Source organism: Sus scrofa, chromosome 1, assembly GCF_054392235.1.
Source record: "Sus scrofa isolate SSC_HxYL_T2T_F1_AM1 chromosome 1, Sscrofa_HxYL_maternal_Yorkshire_Landrace_v2.0, whole genome shotgun sequence".
Lineage (NCBI taxonomy): Eukaryota > Metazoa > Chordata > Mammalia > Artiodactyla > Suidae > Sus > Sus scrofa.
This window is the reverse complement of record NC_139383.1, coordinates 247,216,898-247,238,787: the sequence shown is the minus strand read 5'-3', so window position 1 is coordinate 247,238,787 and position 21,890 is coordinate 247,216,898. Positions and strand designations below refer to the sequence as shown.

The following is a 21,890-nucleotide window of genomic DNA, read 5'->3' as shown; positions in this document are numbered from 1 at the left end:
TCTCTTGTCTCTGTGTTGCTCTACTAGATGTCTCTTATAGGAACACTTATCATTGGATTTAGGGCCCGCCACAATAATCCAGGGTGATTTTAAGATTCATAATTTAACTACATCTACAAAGACCTTTTTCCAAATAAGGCCACATTCACAGGTTCTAGAGGTTAGAACATGGACCAATCTTTAGGGGAGTCACCATTCAGCCTACCATACTATCAGCCGTTTTGGAACTGAAGTGCATGCACAGGATGAGACATAATGAGCTTGTGTTAGAGCCCCTCATGCCTTCTGCCCACATCCCTCTTTTTTTTGTTGTTTGCAGCACCAGTGGCAATGCTGGATCCTTAACCCACTGAGCAAGGCCAGGGATCCAACCTGCATCCTCATGGATACTAGTCAGGTTCATAACTTGCTGAGCCACAACAGGAACTCCACAAACATCTCAAATTTAACAGGCCTCAAGCCAAATTCATCTGTCCCCAAAACCTCTTCTACCCACCCTCCAACCAGTGGCCTAAGCCAGAAATCGGTGCCATCTTTTCTTTCATCTTTTCCTTCACCTCGACATTTAGTCATTAAGCCCTATAGCCCTGTGGATTCTACCTTCTAAGCTTTTCATACACATTTTTCAGCCTAGCTCACACTTCCATGACCTCTTATCTGGACTACGCCCGCCCGTTAGGGGCTCATGGTGCTATCAGCCATCATGGGATTATCTGTCCTCTTCCACCCTTGAGCTCTTAGTGTGGTCTGTCCCACATTCACCTGAGACAGTGTAACCAGTCCTTCACCTACATGGTATCACCAGCTTCCTTCTGACCCATCCAAGGTACAGTCTGACCCCCCCAACTCTCTTTTTCCTCCATCAAGCCCTTCAAATTGTTTTTCCCTAATCGAAGTCCAGCATTTCTCCTTCCTCAGAATTCTGAGAATGTCAGTGAACTAGAAGGGACCTCAGAACCATGATAATACCCTGGTTCTTGGCTTGGGGCCCAGATTCATAGGCGTCTACAGTGGTAGGAATGGGGTCGAAAGTTTCTATCTAATATTTTGGGTTTAATAGCAGTTTTTTTCTGATTACAAAGTAATGCGTGTATGCTCAAGCAGAAAACTAAGGAAAAGCATAAAAGTCTAAGGGAATTTAAAAATCACCCTATTTATCCTATTTACCCCTTTAACCTCAGTGATCTAGTGCCTGGCACAGATTAGGTGCTTGGTAAATATCTGCTGAATGAATTATCTTTGATCCCATCACCCAGAGATAAAAACCACAATTAGTTTTTGATTGTTTATCCTTCCAGTCGTATATTTCTTTTACCTAAATAAGATCATATTGTGCAAACATCTTTGTGGCCTGCTTTTTTTTCTCTAGGTAATATACTACGTTTTCTCCATTTTGATAGCTTTTTTTACATCATCTTTAATACTTTCATATTATTCCTTCAAATGGCTGTACTATAATTTTCCTAGCCAATTCTCTACCAGTGGGCATTAAGGTGATTTCCAGTTTTCTGTTACAAACAACATTTTGCCTCCCATCCTAATATATATGTTTTTGTCCATAGATCTAATTTTTTAGGATGCATTCCTAGAAGTGGAATTTCTGGGTCATGAGAGTAGGCACATTTTAAGATATACATACTGACAAAAATGGCACTGTTCATTTACCTCCAGCACTACTGCCAGTTTTCGAAAAGACCTAAGAAAAATCTGGTACATTTTATCTCTGACTAGGTAACACAGATTAATCAACTCCAAGCTTTTGTCTTTGGCCAGAATTAGAGCAGTTCTCAACCACCAAGTTAGTTATTGACATTTGCCAACTAGAAGCTAAGTGGCTACCAGGTTTTGGATCAGTATGAAAGGAGAAAACATCAGTTCTTCTTCGGGGGCCAAAATATTAAAAACCTGGTGACCCGTGAGGGTTCCTAGTAGTGAAAGCACTGGGGACTGGATCCTAGAGTTTGGCATAGGCCCAGAACAGAACACATAGCCTAACTATCGTCCCCTCCTCAATTCTACGGGTGGAACACTGCGGCCCTGCCAGTGTCTAAACCTCTAAGTCTCCTGACTCAGAGTCCAGGCTATTGCCCCAACTTAGTACCACTCAGAAGACGACCACCCACTTGCTCCAGTCTGCCCTGCCCAGGCGCGCACCTACAGCGCCGCCCTGGTGGTGGGTCAAGCCCTAAGGAAGAGACCTGATGAGGTTCAACGCGCACAGCCTCCAGGCGCCAGGGGGCGCGCTCCCCCCTCCGGCCCCGCCCCCGAAGCCGTTGGGATTCGAATCTCCGGCGGGCTGCGGGAGGAAACGTCGATCCCTCAGTCCGGCATGGAGATCCCGGGTCCCAGCGCACGGTGCCCGGTGCAAGAGCAGCGTGCCCGCTGGGAGCGGAAACGCGCCTGCACTGCCCGGGAACTGCTGGAGACTGAGCGGCGCTACCAGGAACAGCTGGGGCTGGTGGCCACGGTGCGGGCCGGGCACCCTCCCGTAGGGGGCGGGGACCGGAGGGTGTGGCAGGGTCTCTGCGAGGTCGGTGACCAGGGGTATGGTGGGCCCTGGCCCATCCGCCTGCACATAAGGCTCTCGGGCGGACTTGTACACTTCCTAGCGGCACCTCGGCTTTAGCCTCCTCTGCGCACTACATACCGGTATTGTATTCTCTCCTCCCGCAGTACTTTGTGGGGATTCTGAGAGCCAAGGGCACCTTGCGACCACCAGAGCGCCAGGCCCTGTTTGGGCCCTGGGAGCTCATTTACCGCGCCAGCCAGTGAGTAGATGGGGCGTGGGGATAGAGAAGGAGGGGGAACCCTGGCCTCTGGTAGCTGCACGGAATTCAAGAGTCGGAGAAACCCAGGTCCACATTCAACGTCTGCCAGTTTTCTCCCCTGTGGTTTTGGCCCAGTGCCTTAACCTGCCCCAGTTCTCCACCTATAAAACGGGATAATAGCACTACCTCTGGGGCAGGGTTAATGAGGATTAAGAGAGGTGGTGCTTCGGTAGTTCTTGGGCTGCTCTTTCATTGTCCTGACCCACGCAGAGAGCTGCTTCTCCACCTTGAAGGAGGGCGCTGGGGACAGGGGCTGGAGGACTTCTGTCCCCACCTGGAGCTCTACACCCAATTTGCTGCCAACGCTGAGAGGTCCTGGACCACCCTGCAGGTAACCTGAAGATCTCACATCCTTCCCCTCTTCCTCTGTACATTTCCTCTAAATCTGGAGACCCAAACTCCATTCATACTGTTCCTGCATTTATAGAGCCCTGTGGGTGCCCCACCACCCTGTGCTAAGTTCCCTGTAGGGAGACAGGGTTCTCTCTGAAGCACACAGCTTCCTGAGGGCTGGGGATGTGTACATGGAAGAATCCAGTATAAGGAATGGCTTCTCTCCTTGCTGCCAACCCTTTCCCCATCACGCCAGGAGCAACTAAAGAAGAACAGACGTTTCCGGAGGTTTGTGCGACTTCAGGAAGGTCGTCCTGAGTTTGGGGGTCTTCAGCTCCAGGACCTGCTCCCTCTGCCTCTGCAAAGGCTCCAGCAGTGAGTCCACTCAACCTTACTCAACCAACTCCTCTTTTCTGTGTCTGCATGACTGCTGCTCTCAGTTTTGTGGGATTCCATGGGATCATCCCACTGTGTCTCTCCTGGACAAACAGCTCCTAAAAACCTTTTGCAAGAGTAAATGTGAACTCACTGGAGTATCTGGGCTCTGCAGCCTCAGGCCCATAGCTGGGACTGTGGAACTTACATTGAGGTAAAGGCCTTATACTAAGGCTAGCAACAGGGCTTCCGGAGATGAAGGGCTTACCTGGCTTGGAATTTCTGTCCTGAGTACAAGTTAAGAACTTATAGTCAGGTTGTCTGCAGCATCCTCCTTGGGTTGATAAACTTTCACCTTGGGATCTGGCCTCCTGAATTATGATCAACCTGCCCTAGACTCTTCAGTGTGGGAAAAGATGAGGGCCGTGTGGTATAAACCCAAGTTCTGAGTCCCAGACGAGAGGGGGATAAAACAGCCACAAGCAGATCTTTCCTGGCCTTGCAACTGACATATGTGTAGGGCGTGATTTGTGTGTCAGCGCAACTTCCCCTCAGAGACTTCCAACTGTCTAATTCCAGGTATGAGAATCTTGCTGTTGCTTTGGCTGAAAACACAGGCCCCAACAGCCCTGACCAGGAACAGCTGGCAAGTATGTTCTTGGTCCTCTGCAGCGGTCCTTGGGGACTGCTTCTCCTGTACCCCTTTCTGGCTCTGCCCTCCAATGTCTGATATGTCCCTGGCATCCAAAGACATGTTTACCTACCCTTCAAGAAGTCAGACTCTGACCCTGGTCCCCTCTGGAACGGCCTTTCACCATCACTGGTCACCCCAAATCAAAGCTGTGCTGAGAGCTGGGCGTGGGATGTCATTCCAGGGGCAGCCCGGCTGATAAGTGAGACTGCCCAGAGAGTCCACACCATTGGTCAGAAACAGAAGAATGACCAGCACCTCCAGCGTGTCCAGGCTCTGCTTAGTGGACGGCAGGCAAAGGGGCTTACCTCAGGTCATCTGCAGGCTTCCCCCTCACTCCTCCAACTGCCCTTTTCTGATCTCTTTTCGTCTCCACCACCAGCACGTACCCTCTGTCTCCTCAGCCTCCCTTTCCTTCTGTTCTGTGGATCATGGTCCTGGAGCTGTACCAGGATAACAGCTCTCCTGTCCCCTAGGTCGCTGGTTCCTACGCCAGGGCTGGCTGTTGGTGGTGCCTCCCCAGGGGAAGCCTCGGCCCCGAATGTTCTTCCTTTTCTCTGACGCGCTCCTCATGGCCAAACCTCGACCTCCATTGCACCTGCTGCAGAGTGGCACCTTTGCCTGTCGGGCTCTCTACCCCATGGCGGAGTGTCAGCTCCAGAGGGTCTTTGGCCACTCAGGAGGCTCTTGTGGTGGACTGCTCAGCGTAAGTAGTAGGCAAAAGCCCTAGGTAAGGGAGGAGAGGCCTAAAATAATACCTTAAGTGTCTGTGCACCATTCATCTCCTTGGCTTGGAGTCCCCTGAGGAACTGAACCACCTACATTGAGAGGATACTAGGCCTTGGGGTTCTTGGCCTGCTTCTCACTTCAGCCCTGAATTACCTCCATGGAGACAGCAAGGCCTTCAGCTTATGGCTGGAACTTTCTGAGCCATGTGCTAAGAGGTGGTCTCTCCCTAGCTGACCTTTCCCCATGAGAAGCTACTGCTTATGTCCACAGACCAGGAGGAACTGCTGCTCTGGTACCACAGTCTGACTCTGGCCATCTCGTAAGTTACCTTCCCTCAAAAAGAGTGCTGTGGTGAGGCCCACGAACTGGAGTTCTGAGCGTGTCCCACATCTGGGACCCATCCCCACCCCCCTCCAACACCCTGGGTGATTTTGTTGGAATAGAGTGCTCATGCCAGTGCCTGAACTATTTTCTCCACAGGAGCCAGAAGAACTAGAGGAATCTTATGAATTCCAGAGTCCAGGATACCTCAGGGATAGGTCAGAGTTGGGAGTACAAAGCAATCTTCTTTAGTACTAACAAAACACAGACTCTTCATAGTTAGAGCAGAGTCAGTTTGTGTTTGCCTGGGACCCAGACATGCCACGTCATTTGACCAGCTCTTAAGAATGTGGCACAGTGGGATCAGTGGTGTCTTGGGAGCCCTGGAACGTGGGTTTGATCCCTGGCCTGGCACAGTCGGTTAAGGATCTGGTGTTGCCACAGCTGCGAATTAGGTCACAAGTGAGGCTCAGGTCTGATCCCTGGCCTGGGAGCTCCACATGCCACGCAACAGCCGAAAAAGAATCAGGACACCAAGTCTGAACCTACTGAACCTCTGCTGAAACGGCCCCTCCAACACAAAGGAGGGGATTTGGGACTGATAAGCTCTGTGCTCTATCTGGACAGCTACTTACCAAGGTTGCAGCTTTGCAAATGTGTCTACTTTTATGTTGCATGTAGTTTTTATAATTTATTTTCCCACCAGATTTTAGTAAAGTTTTTTTCCTTTTTGGAGAAGGCTTTCTGTCTCAGCTATGTGATATGAGAAAAGGGATTTTTGTGCCCTGATAGCTGGTGTGATGGTGGCCTCAGGAATACAAAAAGGACTGGAGCTCCCTCTATCTTCTGGGCTCCTGCACTGGAAGGCGGCTTCTTTTTGTCCTAATAAGGGAAGCTTTTCAAGAAGGCCCAGCTGCTCTTAGGCACCTAGTATGGATGTGTGTGTTTGTGTGACCAGCTGGAATGGAAAAAGCACACAGGAGCATCCAGTCACAAGAACAGACTCTGTTTTACTAAACCATCAGCTGTTGCCCCTCCCTCCCAGTGGGGGCTGTGACTGGGGCCCTCTGCTGCAGCTTTCCTGCATCTTCTCCTTAGGCCCTGCTCCATTTCCCTGGGAGTAGCTAGGTTCCTTGTCCCTGTGCTCCAGTTGAGGGGCTCGTCCCGGGCCTGACTGTCACCAGCCTCTTCTTCGTCCTCCTCTATACATAACTTCTTAGAAAAGGGTATGTGAGCCTCTGTGATGGGGAAGATCAGGCATGCTCCAGTTTCAGTGGCTTTGCCTCTACCTCCACCAGATCTCACCTCCCCGCCCTGTACCTGGTTCTGGAACCTCCACACCCTTGTTTGGCTTGTTCTCTTGTAGCAGCTGGTGGATGGTCTGTAGCTTCATGTGCAGAAGCTCCTGCTGGGCTCCAGCCAGGGTAGTCACACTGCAGATATGTCTGCTCAGAGGCTGCCCAATCTCTGTCCGCACCTCTCCCACCTACAAGTTCCCCTGGCCACAGGGTCGTTGCTCTCCTTACCGCTCAAAAAGGGGGTCCAGCTGGGCCATCAGACTATTCAGGTGTTGCTCTGTCTGGGCCAGCTGTTGTGTCAGCTGGACCAGCTGTTGCTCTGGTGCAGGGGAGAAAAGGAGAGCAATGGTTACTGACTTTCTGTCCCCTAATCCCCCACCAAGCACAGACTTCTGCAAAACCCACCTGACTGCAATGATTCCTTCTTGCCTGCCTCCTCTTGGAGAACAGCAGCCTCATCTTTCCCCTGCTATGGAAAAAGGAAAGGACAACACTGCAGCAACACAGTTCTCCATAACCTCAGTTTCCAGAGCCAATAGGAGGAGGAGAATTTCAGGCAGCAAAAGCAAGTGAGTTTTTAACCTCAGAGAATCACAATCACATCTAGTCTAGCTCCTTACCCAGGTCAGGAAGCAACATGTCAGTAACCCCAAAAAATGGTCATTCAGTCTACTGAAACACCTCCAGGAAGGAGCAGTTTTCTCCAGTTTGATAAAGCTCTGGTTATTAATTTACATACAGTGCCAAAAACTGTCCTTCATGTATCTGATTATGGTGCTGATCAGAGCCTTCCAAAATCATATCTTTTCAACACGATATCCCCCTACCCCCTTTCTCATGTCTTCTCTGGTTTAATAGTGCCAGTCTTTCTCGGTCAATGCTCATTTAACATGGTTTTCTCTGGTAGTTTTACTCTGATTTGTTTAAAGAGTATATCGTGCTGGGAGTTCGTGGCTCAGTGGTTAACGAACACGACTAGGAACCATCAGGTTGCAGGTTTGATCCCTGACCTCGCTCAGTGGGATCTGGCGTTGCCCTGAGCTGTGGTGTAGGTCCTAGATGCTGCTTGGATTCTGCATTGCTATGCTGTAGGCCAGCAGCTGTAGCTCCTACTCGACCCCTAGCCTGGGAACCTCCACATGCCTTGGGTGCGGCCCTAAAAAGCAAAAAAAGCAAAAAAAAAAAAAAAAAAAAGGATATAGTGCTCTTAAAGTTGTGCCCTCAATAGAATTCCCCCGCAGGGTTCTAATCAGAAGATAAAGAACAAAATACCTTCTTCCTAGCATTGATTTGGGAAGTGGGCTGTCACATCACACAACTGAACCTCATTAATCAATAAATTGCTGTTAAATTATGTTTCTTCCAGACTATATTTGGGTCCAAGAATAGAATTTATTATCTGGAGTTCCCCTCGTGGCTCAGCCATTGGCAAATCTGACTAGGAACCATGAGGTTGCAGGTTCGATCCCTGGCCTCACTTAGTGGGTTAAGGATCCGGCATTGCCGTGAGCTGTGGTGTAGGTCGCAGACTCAGCTCAGATCTGGGGTTGCTGCGGTTCTGGTGTTGCTGCGGCTCTGGCGTAGGCTGAAGGCTACAGCTCCGATTAGACCCCTAGCCCAGGAACCTCCATATGCTGAGGGTGTGGCCCTGGAAAATACAAAAAAAAAAAAAAGAAAAAAAAAAGTATTATCTATCTATGTTGAATTTCATCATTATATTCAGTCCCTCATCCTAGCTTGTCCAGCCCTCATCCTAGCTTGTCCAGTCTTATTATGAATCATGGTTAGCTATCCTTCCTAGTTTCCTATCTCCAAATTGGCTCAGCCCTCTATTTCCCAATGCAATTAAGTGATACGGCTAAAGTCAGAGCCCTGGGAGGTACTACGTTCCATTTCAACAGTTTGAATCTACCAAAATGTACTATCAGTTCACATTTCAGAGCCTCCTTCCCAAGAACTTGAGACTGCTTGGTACCTCGAACTCTAAAAACACTTTGGCTAAGTAATCAGCTGCTCGTGCCAAGGTTGGAATCTTACCAGGAACCGCACTCACTGTAGTATGGACAGTCGCTGGGTTCAAGTCCCAGTTCCACCAGTTACTAGCTCTGGGTGACCTTGAGCAAGTGACTAACCCCTACATTGGATTGATGGGAGGATTAAATGGGATGGTCATTATTTATTTACAATTTATCAAGTGCCATTCACCTCGATAGCTACTCAAAATAATCTCATAAGGCTGGAAACCCAGAGGACTCAGGTCTTCACTTTACAGATGGACAGGAAAATGAGTCTTGTTCTTGGTACCATAGGGACCCAACGGGAGATTCAGAACCCGGGCATCCCCTCCCTCCTCTCGTCGTCCCGCACCTGCAAACACTTGTACAGCACAAAAGCCACGACGGCCGCGGTGTACAGCGCCCCCAAGGGCAACGCCCCGGCTCGAGCTGGGTCGCGCTGATCCTTGGGCGGCGGCGACCGCCGCCGGAGTTCTGTGGCCTCGGGGCCGACCTGGGCGGCGTCTCCTGAGGAGGGCAGAGGCGGGTCAGTAGAGCTGGGGGTTGGGGCCGGTAGGCAGTCCCTGCCTCCCTCTAACAGACCTCGGTGGTACCTGGGTGTGCCGGGCGGTCGGGGCTGGAGCGGTCTCCGAGGACCTCGGGCAGCGCAGACATAAGTAGCAGCCCCACCGCACCCGCTAGCGAGACCACGCTAGCCATTGCAGGCGGACTACAGGAGAACCTGGGAGGAGCCGGCGTTGGCCGCACGCGCCCATGCGCACGCGCACGCGCGCCCTGGAGCCCGTTCCGCTCCGGGCCTCCCTGGAAGGTCACGCCCACCTAGCGTATGGGCGGGGCCAGGATTTATTTGCATAGGACCGGGAGCCCAGCTTAGTTTATTTTAGAAATTAGTTCATTTCTTATCTCCATTTAGGGATTCGGTTAGCCAGAAAGTGTCCAGAAGCTTACAACCTTAGAAGAGTATGCGATAAAGTGGTTTCCCACACTAGTCCACATCCTCACCCTAATCATAAAATAAATTTTTTCTTCCAGCTATAAAAGGTTACAGGAGCCCACCCACCAGTGAAGCTCGTGCTGAAGGCCTGTTTCCTAGGCTACAAACGAGGGACTAGTTCCTTATTTACGCCTAGGGGAAAGTCCCCGGACCTAAGGCAGAGAGTGCCACGTGCGCCTGCACGTAGACTGTCCCTGCACCTCACGGTTAATCCGCTAAGAAGCGATTTCGCCGAGCGGCGTGTGGCAGGGATGTCATCCGTCAGCCGAAATAGTTACACAGGCAGTGCGCTTCCGCGCACCAACCACACGGGGCTCATTCTCAGCACGGCTGATTTTAATCCTTTCTGGAAGGTAACAAGGTGGTTATTTATTTATTTTTTTTAAAGAAAAAAAAATTATTGCTCAATGGATTTATTGCATTTATAGTTGTACAATGATCGTCACAATCCATTTTTATAGGATTTCCAGCCCACAACCCCAGCACATCCTCCACCCCCCGCAACTGTCTCCCTTGCAAACTCTTAAGTTTTTCAAAGGCTGTGAGTCAATATCTGTTCTGCACAGAAGTTCATTCTGTCCTTTTTTCAGATTCCACATGTCAGTGAAAGCATTTGATGTTGGTGTCTCAGTGTCTGACTGACTTCACTTAGCATGATCATTTCTAGGTCCATTCATGTTGCTAAAAATGCCAGTATTTCGTTCCTTTTAATGGCTGAGTAATATTCCATTGTGTATATGTACCCCATCTTCTTGATCCACTCCTCTGTCGATGGACATCTAGGTTGTTTCCATGTCTTTACAAATGGGAGAAAAATCTTTTTTTGCCTTTTTCTAGGGCCGCTTCCCGCGGCATATGTAGGTTCCCAGGCTAGGGGTCGAATTGGAGCTGTAGCCACCGGCCTACACCACAGCTCACAGCAATGCTGGATCCTTAACCCACTGAGCAAGGCCAGGGATCGAACCTGCAACCTCATGGTTCCTAGTCGGATTTAGTTAACCACTGCGCCACGATGGCAACTCCTAGTTTTGTTTTTACTGACATTACTCTAAGAGGTGGATCTGAGAAGATGTTGCAGAAATCAACGGCATCTTTATACACTAACAATGAAAGATCAGAAAGAAATTAGGGAAGCAATCCCATTTACCATTGCATCCAAAAGAATAAAATACCTAGGAGTAAACCTACCTAAAGAGACAAAATACCTGTATTCTGAAAACAATAAGACACTGATGAAAGAAATCAAATATGACACAAATAGATGGAAAGACATATCATGCTCTTGGATTGGAAGACTCAATGCTATCAAAATGACTATACTACCCAAGGCAATCTACAGATTCAATGCAATCCCTATCTAATTACCAAGGACGTTTTTCACAGAACTCGAACAAAATAGTTTAAAGTTTGTTTGGAAGCACAAAAGACCCAGAATAGCCAAAGATAGCCTGAGAAAGAAAAATGGAGCTGAAAGAATCAGGCTCCCTGACTTCAGACTATACTACAAAGCAACAATCATCAAAACCATAAGGTACTGGCACAAAGACAGACATATAGATCAGTGGAACAGGATAGAAAGCCCAGAATTCTGTTTTTTGTTTGTTTTAGCGATTCCCCTTTCCCACAACGGCTTCCTGTTTCCCTCCTCCACCTGGCAAGTGCCTAATTTGAACTCCGATTACCTGGGCTATAATCCTGCCTCCCCTACTTTGGGCAAATTATTTAATCTGTTTCCACTCAGGAATGGAGATAATGAGAGTTGTTATAATGAATAAATGGGGGTATTCCAAGAAAAGTGCTTAAAACTGTGATTTTAATTTGAGCAGCTACTATTTCACCAGGCACTTGAGATTATATTATCTTTCTCCCAGATATTCCGCTGCCTGCCACTCACCTCCTTTCTGCACAAAGACAACACAATTTTCAAATCTCACTCACTGTATGTGCATGTTCTATACAGAACACTTAGGTCAACTTCTTATGCATTATTGCAGCTATTCTACTTTCTTCAAGTCATTACTATATGTCAATTATGTCTCAGTAAAGCTGGAAAAATCTGTTTTAATTAAAATCAATGCAATTATAAAATGAAAATACTCTAGACTGTAAATTCCATGAGAGCAGGGGCCATAGCTCTTTTTTTAACCATGTTATTCCTATTGCCTAGCAGAGCACCTGGTGCTAACAGGCACTCAGTGAATCCTTTTTTTTTTTTTTTCACTAATTTAAATTTTTATTGAATTATAGTTGATTTACAGTATTGTAGTAATTTCTGCTGTACAGCAAAATGATTCAGTTATACATATACATATCCTTTTTTCCCCAGGTTTTTCCCATATAGGTTATTACAGAATATTGGCTACAATTCTCTGTGCTATACAGCAGGTCCTTGTTGATGATCCATTCCACATACAATATGCCAATGTGCCAATCCCATCAGTGAATCCTTGTTAAATGAAATTAATGTGTTCAAAACAACCCAACAGGCAAATATAAACTCTTCTAAAGAATGAAGAAACTAAGATTCAGGAAAGTTGTTAGTAATCAGGTAAGAAGATGGGAAGAGATGTCAATGCTTTTCTTTTTTTTTTTTTTTTGTCTTTTTGCTATTTCTTGGGCCGCTCCCACGGCATATGGAGGTTCCCAGGCTAGGGGTCGAATCGGAGCTGTAGCCACCGGCCTACGCCAGAGCCACAGCAACGCGGGATCTGAGCCGCGTCTGCAACCTACACCACAGCTCACGGCAACGCCGGATCGTTAACCCACTGAGCAAGGGCAAGGACCGAACCCGCAACCTCATGGTTCCTAGTCGGATTCCTTAACCACTGCGCCACGACGGGAACTCCTCAATGCTTTTCTGTCAGTCTCTCATCTGCCTCACAGCAACAGATACCAGAGCTCTTCCTGCTCCTTGCCTTCCAGGACTTCTCCAGGCCAACTTGGATAGTTTTCCTTTGTCTTGCTGCTGAAATTCAGCTGCCTCTGTACCTGATGCCAAAGAGAAGGGTGGAGACAGAGTTGGAGGAAGCAGAAAAAGTAGCTTTAACTGCCAGGCGAAGATGGAACAGGGCAGGCTAGTGCCTCAAGGCCTTTGTCCTCCTTGGAGGGCGTTAGTGAGGAGTCGTGTGGTGTTTAGGGAGCAGGCCATGCTCAGCTCATGGACATTTTCCTGATTGGTTGCTGGCAAGGTAACTGGGAGTCAGCATCATCAACCTTCTGGTTCAAACTAGTCTGAGATCGTTGTGCTTGTGGGCATCATACCCGTTGGGGGCTTCAGCACATGCAAAACAGCTCCAAGGACACAGCTCAGAATACTATCTATAGTCCTTGAGGAAGAACTGATGGTCCTTGACTTTGTTGAATGGCTAAACTATTATTACGTCTTGTTTTCCTCTTTCTCTGTATTTTCTCACTTCTCTGATTCTTTGACTACAGTTTTTCTATAGTCAAAAAGGCAGATGGAGGACATGAGTGGGGGTCCATGCTGGGAAGACCTCATAGGGTCCTGCTCTGCGACAGCTCCACACTGTCTTTCAGTTGTCTAGGGCGCATGGGGTCATCTTTCTAATTACCCCCAGAGCTTTTTAAGGAAAGAAACCGTTATCCGCTCATATTTGTATATCCAGAGCTTGGCACACAAGCAAGCAATTGGTGTGTGTGTAGTAAATGAATGAGGTACACGTGTTAAATAAATGAACGAAATACAAGTAGGAGGAGGGCCAAAAAGAAAAAAGAATTGCGTGTGTAACTTCTTGTCTTTCCAGAAAAGAACAGGAGACGCCTGCACTCAGGGGAGCTGTCACTTCTAGCAGACCACTCAGAGGCAGCAGCCTGGGTTGCAGAGCAGAGGAGTCCAAACCTTGACATAATGTAAGTGGTTTGAGCTGGATAAACGCCCCTGGCTGATTTTTGTCTTTATGGAACTCGGACCTTCTAGTCCCAGCTCTTCTTTTTCCCAAAAGATCAACAAATCAGGATTTTAAAAACTGGAAAACTCTCAGTTTTAAAATGATGACGAAAGAGTTCCTGTTGTGGCTCAGTTATAACAAACCTGAGGATCCATGAGGACGCAGGTTCAATCCCTAGTCTCGCTTAGTGGGTTAGAGATCTGGCCTTGCTCTGCTTAGGCTAGCATCTGTAGCTCCGATTTGACCCCTAGCGCGGGAATTTCCATATGCTTCGGGTGCGACCCTCAAAAGACAAAAAATGTGACGAGGAATCAGTGGCATACTTAGCATATTTAACACCTGGGTGGATCATTTTTAAAACGTCTCCTCTTCGGAGTTCCTGTTGTGGTGCAACGAAAATGGATCCAACTAGTAACCATGAGGTGTTGGGTTCAATCCCTGACCTCACTCAGTGAGTTAAGGATTGGGTGTTGGCATGAGCTGTGGCATAGGTAGCAGATGTGGCTTGGGATCCCATGTTGCTGTGGCTGTGGTGTAGGCCCATTCAGCTCCTAGCCTGGGAACCTCCATATGTGACAGGTGTAGCCCTAAAAAGACAAAAAAATTAAAAATATATAAGAAAGGGTAATGGGTTAACATTTCTTAGTTACAGTATTTTTTGAGAAATGAGCAAAAAATGTATAACTACATATTAACCTGAGTGGTGAATAATATTACTTTCTTTTCCTTTTTTTCTTTTTTTTTTTGTTATCACTGAGCCATGACAGGAACTCCGCTAATTTTTTAAAAAAGTTAACTTCCGCAAATTTGTCAAAAGTAATTTTTGCATATTCATATTCAAGAGAAATATAGCTAGACTTGTCAGTCTTCACTCATAGTTGATTAAAGAGTATCTTTTATTTTTATTTTGAAAAATTTCTTTCAGGAGTTCCCTGTGTGGCACAGTGGCTTATTGATCTGGCTTGTCTCTGTGGAGGTGCCAGCTGGAGCCCCTGCCCAGAGCTGTGGGTTAACGATCCAGTGTTGTTGCGGCTCCCACTCAGATTTGATCCTTGGCCGAGGGAACTTTCATATGCTGATGGTGTGGCGGAAAAAGAAAAAAAAGTTTCTTTCACAGGAAGCAACAGACAAAAAATTGCTAGGAAAAGAAAGTCTTAAACATAGGATGTCTGGGAGATTATTCATAAAAATTCCACTTTACAATAAATTCCAGAAATTTTCAATATAAGTAAAAATGATGTGGTCACCTAGAACAGAAAGTAACTCAAGCTTAATTTGACTTTTCAATCACTATGCGATTATTGTTTATTTTAAATCTACTGGTTAAATGCAGGAATATGTAGTATCATAGGAGTTGGAGACAAAAACTGCGGCCAAATCAAAGAACAATTCCAAATTTTAAATTTTTTAAATTATTTTTTTACAGCCTCACCCACAGCATATGGAAGTTCTCAGGCCAGGGACTGAATCCGAGCTGCAGCTGCCGGATCCTTTAACCTACTGCACAGGGTGGGAGATCGAACCCAAAACTCCAGTGACCTGAGCCATTGCAGTTGGGTTTTTAACCCACTGCACCATGGTGGGAACTCCAATTCCAAATTTTTAAGAACTAATTCTAGATATAAAAACACATGTAGATGAACCTGCATCCTCTGTTCCGTGCCATGGGATTCAAAGGTTTGGAGAGAAAAGGCAGACATCCTGTGGCATCCTGCTTATGATAGGAGCAAGTTGTATAACTAGGAGTTCTACAGATGAACTTCCATTTTGTAGATTACAATACAAATGTGCTCATTTGAAGCTTATATAGTATTAAAACTCATCAGTAACCACAGCAAGTTAAGAATGTAGATCTACAAAATATTTTTCTGAAAGGAATAATTTGTCATTGATCTTTTTTAGAATCGCTAGAACATGGCGATAAAAAGAAGACTGACTTTGGAGTTCCCACTGTGGCTCAGCAGAAATGAATCCGACTAGTATCCATGAGGATGTAGGTGTGATCCCTGCCTCGATCAGTGGGTTAAGGATCCAGTATTTCCGTGAGCTGTGGTGTAGGGCACAGACAAGGCTCAGATTTGGCGTTGCTGTGGCTGTAGTGTAGGCCAGCAGCTGTAGCTCTGACTGGACCCCTAGCCTGGGAACTTCCACATGCTGCAGGTGTGGCCCCAAAAAGAAAAAAAAATCTTTGAGACTGATTTTTAGTCAGTTTTCATTTGAAATTCTCTGCAGACAATACCCTCTTATCGCCTGCAACTGGAGGGGGCAGGACCTCTCCTGCCACCCCCATCCTTGGCACATCACTGCAATGATTCAAAAAAAAAAAAAAATTTAAGCATTGTATGGGCCAGACAAAACATTTCTCTGACCTCTGGTGTAAGGTTTGTATTTGGAACTTAAAATCCTCTTCCCACATCAATAGCCTCCCATGTGGTTGGGCTGTCTCTGGGCAGGGCAGGTAGGTACTCCTTTGCTCCCCGAAGGGAAGAAGTGGAAGGCAGGACTGTTTCCCAGGCAAGGACTGGGACAGAGGTTTCTTTAATTCAACTAACTTTTGAGGTAGACAGTTTGGATGAAGTGGCCCAGGAGGAGGGAATTAAGCTTCCTCTATCCTCCAAACTATTATACCAGTAATAACAGACAAGTGTCATCTTAACATATGCCCCAGGGAGTCAGCCTTAGGGTGTGGTAGGATTGTAGGCACCAGGGGACCTCCTCACCCCACTCCACTTTATAGCACGCTCACTGAGGACTACATCCTCTGTTCCCTGCCATGGGATTCAAAGGTTTGGAGAGAAAAGGCAGACATCCTGTGGCAGAAAGGAATCTCATAAGGCTTGGCTTTCTTGTCTTGTTGGTCCTGCCTCATTGTACTTCTGCCCACCTCAGGGTCACGACCTCACCTGCCCAGTGGCTCAGCTAACTCAGGCTTGCCTCCTCTCTGGCTGAAGTGGGTACAGGGCCACGCCGGGGGCGGGGGGGGGGGGCGGAAGCTTAGGAGCTGCTGGGTGGCTGGCGCAGGTGCAGGCACAGGGCGGTGTCTTTGTTCTTTCACTCATCCCTCCCCTCCCCCTTCCTCCCCGGAAACCAGCGACTTGGCCACCGCCACTGGTACTGGAGATGCTGCGCTGTGGGGGCCAGGCTCAGGGAGGGGTGGGAGTAAAGGGGGCTGCTGCAGCTGTCAAGCCATAAATCAGGCTGACCCTTGACTCTGGGCAAGATGGCAAATCCGGCTTCCACACCAGCAGTCCCGAGCAGAGGTCATAACTGCACGGATCTGTTAGCGCTTGGTGAGCTGGGCGGGGCAGGGGTAGGGGTCACGTGGCCCTATGTCCCACCTGCTGGGACCTGGAGGGTTAGGCTGGGCAGTAAGAGCCCCCATCCTCTCACATCCACAGGAATCCCCTCTGTGATCACGGCCTGGGGACTGTGGGCCATCTTAGCGGCTGTGACGCTGCTACTTCTCATCTCGCTGGCTGTGCACTTGTCCCAGTGGACTAGAGGCCGGAGCAGGAGGCATCCAGGTCTGGGAAGGTGAGTAGCGGACAACAGAAATGGGTTGATGCCCCTTACCACAAAGTCCCCTGATCCCCTAAACTCTGTGTTGCAGGTCTGGCGAGTCTGTGGACGAAGTCCCCCTGTATGGGAACCTGCATTATCTGCAGACAGGTAGGAAGGTGGCAGAGGGAAGGGGCACAGTGGCCATGTCCTGGGTGGGTGGGATGAAGAGGTGCAGGGGGAGGACCAAGAAGTGACCAGATTCCTGTTGCCTGTCCCAGGACGGCTGTCTCAAGAACAAGGGCCAGACCAACAGGAACCAACACCTGGAAGCTCTGCCAGGGTGAGTCAGTTGTGGCGGGAAGAAGTGGGGGATTTTTTTCAAGGGTCCAGTGAACTTCTAACAGCCTTGCATCTCCAGGCTGCAGAAGAGGTGATGTGCTATACCAGTCTGCAGCTGCGGCCTCCTCAGGGCCGGATCCCCAGCCCTGCAAGCCCCATCAAATACTCAGAGGTGGTGCTGGACTCTGAGCCAGAGCCCCAGGCTTCAGGTCCTGAGCCGGAGCTCTACGCCTCAGTGTGTGCCCAGACCCGCAGAGCCCGGGCTTCCTTTCCAGACCAGGCCTACGCCAACAGCCAGCCTGCACCCAGCTGAGATGGAGGGCCTGGCACACTGGGGCACGCATCTCCCCCACCTCCTCTGTTGCAGGGGTTACTGCTACCCTGTCTGAGGTGTGACTGTTTTCCAACCCCCCCTGAAGACAAGCAGCCATTGCCCAGTCACAGGGGGGGTGTTCCCTTAACTTCTTTTCTGAGTTGTGACCGACCCATCTCAGAGGAACGCCAGGCCCCCAGCTTCTTGACAATGGAGGAAGCAAAGGCAGTGGCCCCCTCCCCACCCCTTTTTTTTCATCTATTCCTCCCAACCCCCAAACTCCCAGGTTTTCAGTCCTCCTTCCGGAGTTTAATCAGATGCTCCCCACTCCGGCTGCCTCATGGTCTGTGCTGACGCCTCAGTGTCTCCTCAGCCACAGGAAGTAGGCAGTGGGGGAGGGGGTTAGAGCCTGAGAGGATATGTATGGGTATCCTGCTCAGGATCCCACAGGCTGGAGGGAACCCAGTGAACTGAAGAACCCAAGCTTGATTTCTGGTTTGAGAACCCTGGCAAAATACCAGTCTCTATCCTGTTGTTCTCTGTCGTGTCCCCAAGTTTTTAAATAAAACTTCTGAAAAAATGTTTAGATTTTACCTAGAGAGCTGCACACCTGCAACAGGTTCCATATGGTGGGGATGTGAACTTTGGTCTCTGGGTGGGTCTACCTGAGAGAGAGGCGTCGAAAGGGGCCTCAGCATCAGTGCTGCAGGGATGGGTGCCAAGGGTGGAGGAAGGAGTCCAGCCACTTCTAGAATATCCCCCAGGATTTGCACGCAAAGCCTCCCCACTCCCATCACCCAGGGTTTGCAAGCTTCCCAGCTTCTGACCTTCCTTCCCTGGGGCCATAACCCACAGCAGATCTCGGCCATTTCTCCCTTCCATCTCTGCAGATCGCCTGACCTTTGTAGATCTCTTGACAAAGTTTACTAAGATTTGAGCAGAAGAAAGGGGAAGCTGAGGCTTTTACGTCCAAACTCCTCTCCTTCCCGCTTAAGAGTCACGGAAAGAAAAACAAAAAAACCCCCACAAAACCACAGAGCTTGAGATCAGCCTGGTGGTACCAATCAGAAGGGGGGCGGGCGGACGGACGGACACACACGCACACACACACTCTAACCCAAATGCCCCAGACCTTCCTGGACCTCTGAGGACCCCAACTGGGCCTCCCCAGAAGAGGCCCCTGTCGCGGTTAAGGGCGGGCAGCTGGGGCTGTGTGGGAGGGAAGGTGGCTTTAGGGGCGGGCACCGGATGCGGGGAACCACTGGCAGCGCCAGGTGGGGTTCTGAGCGCTGCTGTGCTGAAGATGGCTCAGTGTGTCCCCTCCCTGGGAGAACCCGACTCTAGAAGAACCAGGAGCTGGAGTCCTGCCCACCTTCTAGGACAAGCCCGGAACCGCAGCCAAAGTTTCAAACGCCCCCAATCCAGGCTGTAGACCTCCCTCTCGGCAGGGCTCCGCGGTGCCCGCTGCTTCGGCTCGCTCAGGACCGAGCCCCGAGCGCCCCCTCCTGCCACCACGCGGCCTGGCCCCCGCCTCTGCGCAGGCGACGTGCGGCCCGGCCCGCAGCCTGCGGAGAGAGGGAGTCTCTCCCGGGACTTCGCCGAGCTCTGGGCAGGTGGTTGTCAGAGCCGCCGCCTCCCGCGTTCGCGGAATGGAGCGGACTCACTGTTTGAAGTTGGGTGCGATATGAACTTGGTTTTCCTTTCAGTTCCCAAAGCCTGAATCCTCTGCCTTCTCTCCCTTACCACCCTTGAATTTTTCTTCTTACTTCACCGATCATTGAGGCTCGTGGCTCCTAGACTAGCCTAGGCCCCCAGGATTGAACGCCCAGGACTGTGCCAACTTACTGATTCCTGCGTCCAGGGAACTAAGTAGGAGTAGCCAGACCCCGCCTCAGACACCTTCTAGGGGCCCCTTGGCCACACCTTGCTAGCTGGTCACCGCTCACGAAATACCTGGTAGTCCTCTCCCCTTCCACAGCTCCAGGTGCTTTCTTTATCGGCCTTCCTTCACTCACTGCTATCTGTTTCCAGCCAGAAGAAACGCCCTGTTCCAGGCAAATGTCCAGGGGCCCCAGCTCTCCCCCTCTTCCTGAGATCCCAACTGGGAGGACAGGGTTAAGTTCAAGATGTGAAGAGGCAGGGTCTTTGGGACAGTCAAAGGCTCAATGATAAAACATTCTTAAGGAATTACTTACAGGTGGGAAGGGGGCCTTGGAAAGCCTTCAGCCAAGGCCACTGCAAAGTTGGCTTTGCTCTGCACTCTGTCAGGATGAGTCTCAAGTGGAACTCCTGTTGTAGTTCAGTGGGTTAAGGACCCCACATGCTCTCTGTGAGGGTCTGGGCACGCAGTTGGATTCCTAGCCTTGCTCAGTGGGTTAAGGGGTGGGCTTTGGCATAAGCTGCTGCATAGGTCAAAGATGCTGCTGGGATCCCATGTTGCCATTGCCAGACTATGGCCTAAGCCGCAGCTGCAGTTCTGATTTGATTCCATATGCTGCAGGTGTGGTGGTAAAAAGGAAAAAAAAAAAAGTTGTCTAAACTTCCAAGCTAATTTTGGGTATAAAGGAGAGAAACAAAGCTGGGACATGGAGACCAAGTCTTAATGACTTCATTTGAAACTGTGGATCCAGCCACGCCCAGAGCTAGACCAGACTCCTGAATTTTTTGATTATGTAAGCTAATAAATTCCCTTTTTCTGTAAGTCAAACTAAATTAATTAGATTTCCTATATCTTGTAACCACGAGTTCTAATTCTGCGGGAGAAAAGACCAGCTGAGCTGACCAGGACCAGCTGAAGATGCTAAACCTTTGAGATCTTTCCTTATCCCTCAGCCTCCACCAGCCACCCTCCTCTGATTTACTTAAATGTGTTATCATGCCATAGGAGCCTAAGAGATTTCTGCTTGCTGTGTAAGTCTCTTGTCAAGCTCTTATATTTCTAGCATAGAATAGCTGGAAGGAAGCTGACAGATCTGACCCAAACTTATACCCACTGCAGGAACCACCATGAGCTTCTTAAACACTCCCAGAGACAGGGAGCTCACTACCTTACCAAACACTGCTTTCCAATTTTTTTTTTCTTTTCTTTTTGGTCTTTTGTCTTTTTAGGGCCGCACTTGGGACATATGGAGGTTCCCAGGTTAGGGGTCAAGTCTGAGCTGTAGCTGCTGACCCTGCCATAGGCGCAGCAACTCAGGATATGAGCCACATCTGTGACCTACACCACAGTTCATGGCAACACCGGATCCTTAGCCCACTGAGCAAGGCCAGGGATTGAACCCACGACCTCATGGTTCCTAGTCAGATTCGCTTCCACTGCACCACAACGGGAACGCCTGTCCAGAGTCTCTCTTAAAGTGAAATGAATATAGTAGCAGCAACAAATAGTGGGGACCCATCTCTTTATTGAATACTAAATCTACAGGGCCTTTGTTGGTAAAGAATACAACAAAGGGGACCTCGGTAACAGGAGGATGTGGTTCTTCACACTCCTGCTCCTGTAGCCTTATGACTCAGATATTATGCCTCCTTCTTTTTTTTTTTCTCTCTTTTTCAGCTGCCCCTGCAGCTACACCACAGCCTCAGCAACACAAGATCCTTAACCCACTGGGCCGGCCGGAACTCCCTCTCTGTCTCTTACTTGCAAATTGCTTCCCACTTTGCTAACTTGCTTTTCCATCCCTTTATATTCCGTGCTTCACATTTCTGCTTCCTCACTCCAGCATTATATTTCCTACTTGGTCTTATGACTTCAGTTAAATGTTTTAATTATAGGAATAGTGTGAGGACATGGTAAAAGAAAAACAAAACAGTGGTTCTCAACCATACATGACTTCTCCATTCCACTCCCCGCCCCAGGACATTTGGCAATAGGAGACATTTTTGGCTGTCACAGCTGGAGAGGAAGTGCCATTGGTATATAGTAGTTAGAGGCCAGGGATGCACCTAAACATTCTACAACACACAGATCAAACACTCACAACAAAGAATTTCTGGCTCCAAAAGTTAAAGGTGCCAAAGTTGAGGCAGAAAAAACAAAGTGAAAGGCTATGCCCCAACCTCATTCCTACACTCAGTTGTAGTTCCCAGAGGCACCTACTATTAATGGCTTCTGTTTTTTAGCCTTTTGGTAAATATTACTGTATCTGTCAATAATACTTAGACTGCTCAGATCGAGGGGATTCTGGGCGTGTGGCACCCTACTGAAGCCTCCACACCCCTCTGGCAATTCCCAGCTACAGGTGA

General features: G+C 48.8%; 3 protein-coding genes, 1 long non-coding RNA gene and 1 other non-coding gene across 11 annotated transcripts; 3 read left to right on the top strand and 2 right to left on the bottom strand.

Moving 5' to 3' along the window:
- Window positions 1-2,277: 2,277 nt before the first annotated feature.
- ARHGEF39 (Rho guanine nucleotide exchange factor 39) lies at window positions 2,278-6,012 on the top strand. Of its 2 annotated transcripts, NM_001195686.1 has the most exons (9): window positions 2,292-2,467; window positions 2,674-2,768; window positions 3,039-3,159; window positions 3,418-3,536; window positions 4,116-4,186; window positions 4,412-4,540; window positions 4,704-4,933; window positions 5,187-5,275; window positions 5,437-5,487. In NM_001195686.1, the coding sequence occupies exons 1-9, from the start codon at window positions 2,330-2,332 to the stop codon at window positions 5,450-5,452; spliced, it is 1,008 nt and encodes a 335-aa protein (NP_001182615.1). In that variant the 5' UTR covers window positions 2,292-2,329; the 3' UTR covers window positions 5,453-5,487. The 2 variants fall into 2 exon arrangements, with proteins under 2 accessions (XP_005660248.1, NP_001182615.1); XM_005660191.4 differs by lacking the exon at window positions 5,187-5,275 and having other exon boundaries at window positions 2,278-2,467; window positions 5,437-6,012.
- Window positions 6,013-6,262: 250 nt separating this feature from the next.
- Window positions 6,263-9,303, bottom strand: CCDC107 (coiled-coil domain containing 107). 4 transcript variants are annotated; one of them, XM_084989516.1, is made up of 6 exons: window positions 9,173-9,303; window positions 8,943-9,097; window positions 6,981-7,041; window positions 6,804-6,894; window positions 6,598-6,710; window positions 6,263-6,515 (listed from the first exon to the last, which is right to left on the bottom strand). In XM_084989516.1, the coding sequence occupies exons 4-6, from the start codon at window positions 6,830-6,832 to the stop codon at window positions 6,268-6,270; spliced, it is 390 nt and encodes a 129-aa protein (XP_084845642.1). In that variant the 5' UTR covers window positions 6,833-6,894; window positions 6,981-7,041; window positions 8,943-9,097; window positions 9,173-9,303; the 3' UTR covers window positions 6,263-6,267. The 4 variants fall into 4 exon arrangements, with proteins under 4 accessions (XP_084845642.1, XP_005660279.1, XP_005660280.1 ...); XM_005660222.4 differs by having other exon boundaries at window positions 6,981-7,044; window positions 9,184-9,303; XM_005660223.4 differs by having other exon boundaries at window positions 9,184-9,303.
- Window positions 9,304-9,654: 351 nt separating this feature from the next.
- SIT1 (signaling threshold regulating transmembrane adaptor 1) lies at window positions 9,655-18,238 on the top strand. 3 transcript variants are annotated; one of them, XM_084989579.1, is made up of 9 exons: window positions 9,655-9,937; window positions 11,911-12,132; window positions 13,349-13,454; window positions 15,395-15,471; window positions 16,713-16,782; window positions 16,891-17,026; window positions 17,103-17,161; window positions 17,272-17,333; window positions 17,412-18,238. In XM_084989579.1, exons 5-9 carry the CDS (start codon window positions 16,713-16,715, stop codon window positions 17,643-17,645), a joined length of 561 nt encoding a protein of 186 aa, XP_084845705.1. In that variant the 5' UTR covers window positions 9,655-9,937; window positions 11,911-12,132; window positions 13,349-13,454; window positions 15,395-15,471; the 3' UTR covers window positions 17,646-18,238. The 3 variants fall into 3 exon arrangements, with proteins under 3 accessions (XP_084845705.1, XP_084845689.1, XP_005660278.1); XM_084989563.1 differs by having other exon boundaries at window positions 9,655-9,945; XM_005660221.4 differs by lacking the exons at window positions 9,655-9,937; window positions 11,911-12,132; window positions 13,349-13,454; window positions 15,395-15,471 and having other exon boundaries at window positions 16,576-16,782.
- On the top strand, window positions 9,658-9,915 carry LOC106509199 (RNase MRP). The gene has a single exon (XR_001306517.3).
- Window positions 9,982-18,560, bottom strand: LOC146407089 (uncharacterized). Its single transcript, XR_014823895.1, has 2 exons — window positions 18,473-18,560; window positions 9,982-12,572 (listed from the first exon to the last, which is right to left on the bottom strand). It is a non-coding gene; the product is annotated as an uncharacterized LOC146407089 (long non-coding RNA).
- Window positions 18,561-21,890: the final 3,330 nt, after the last annotated feature.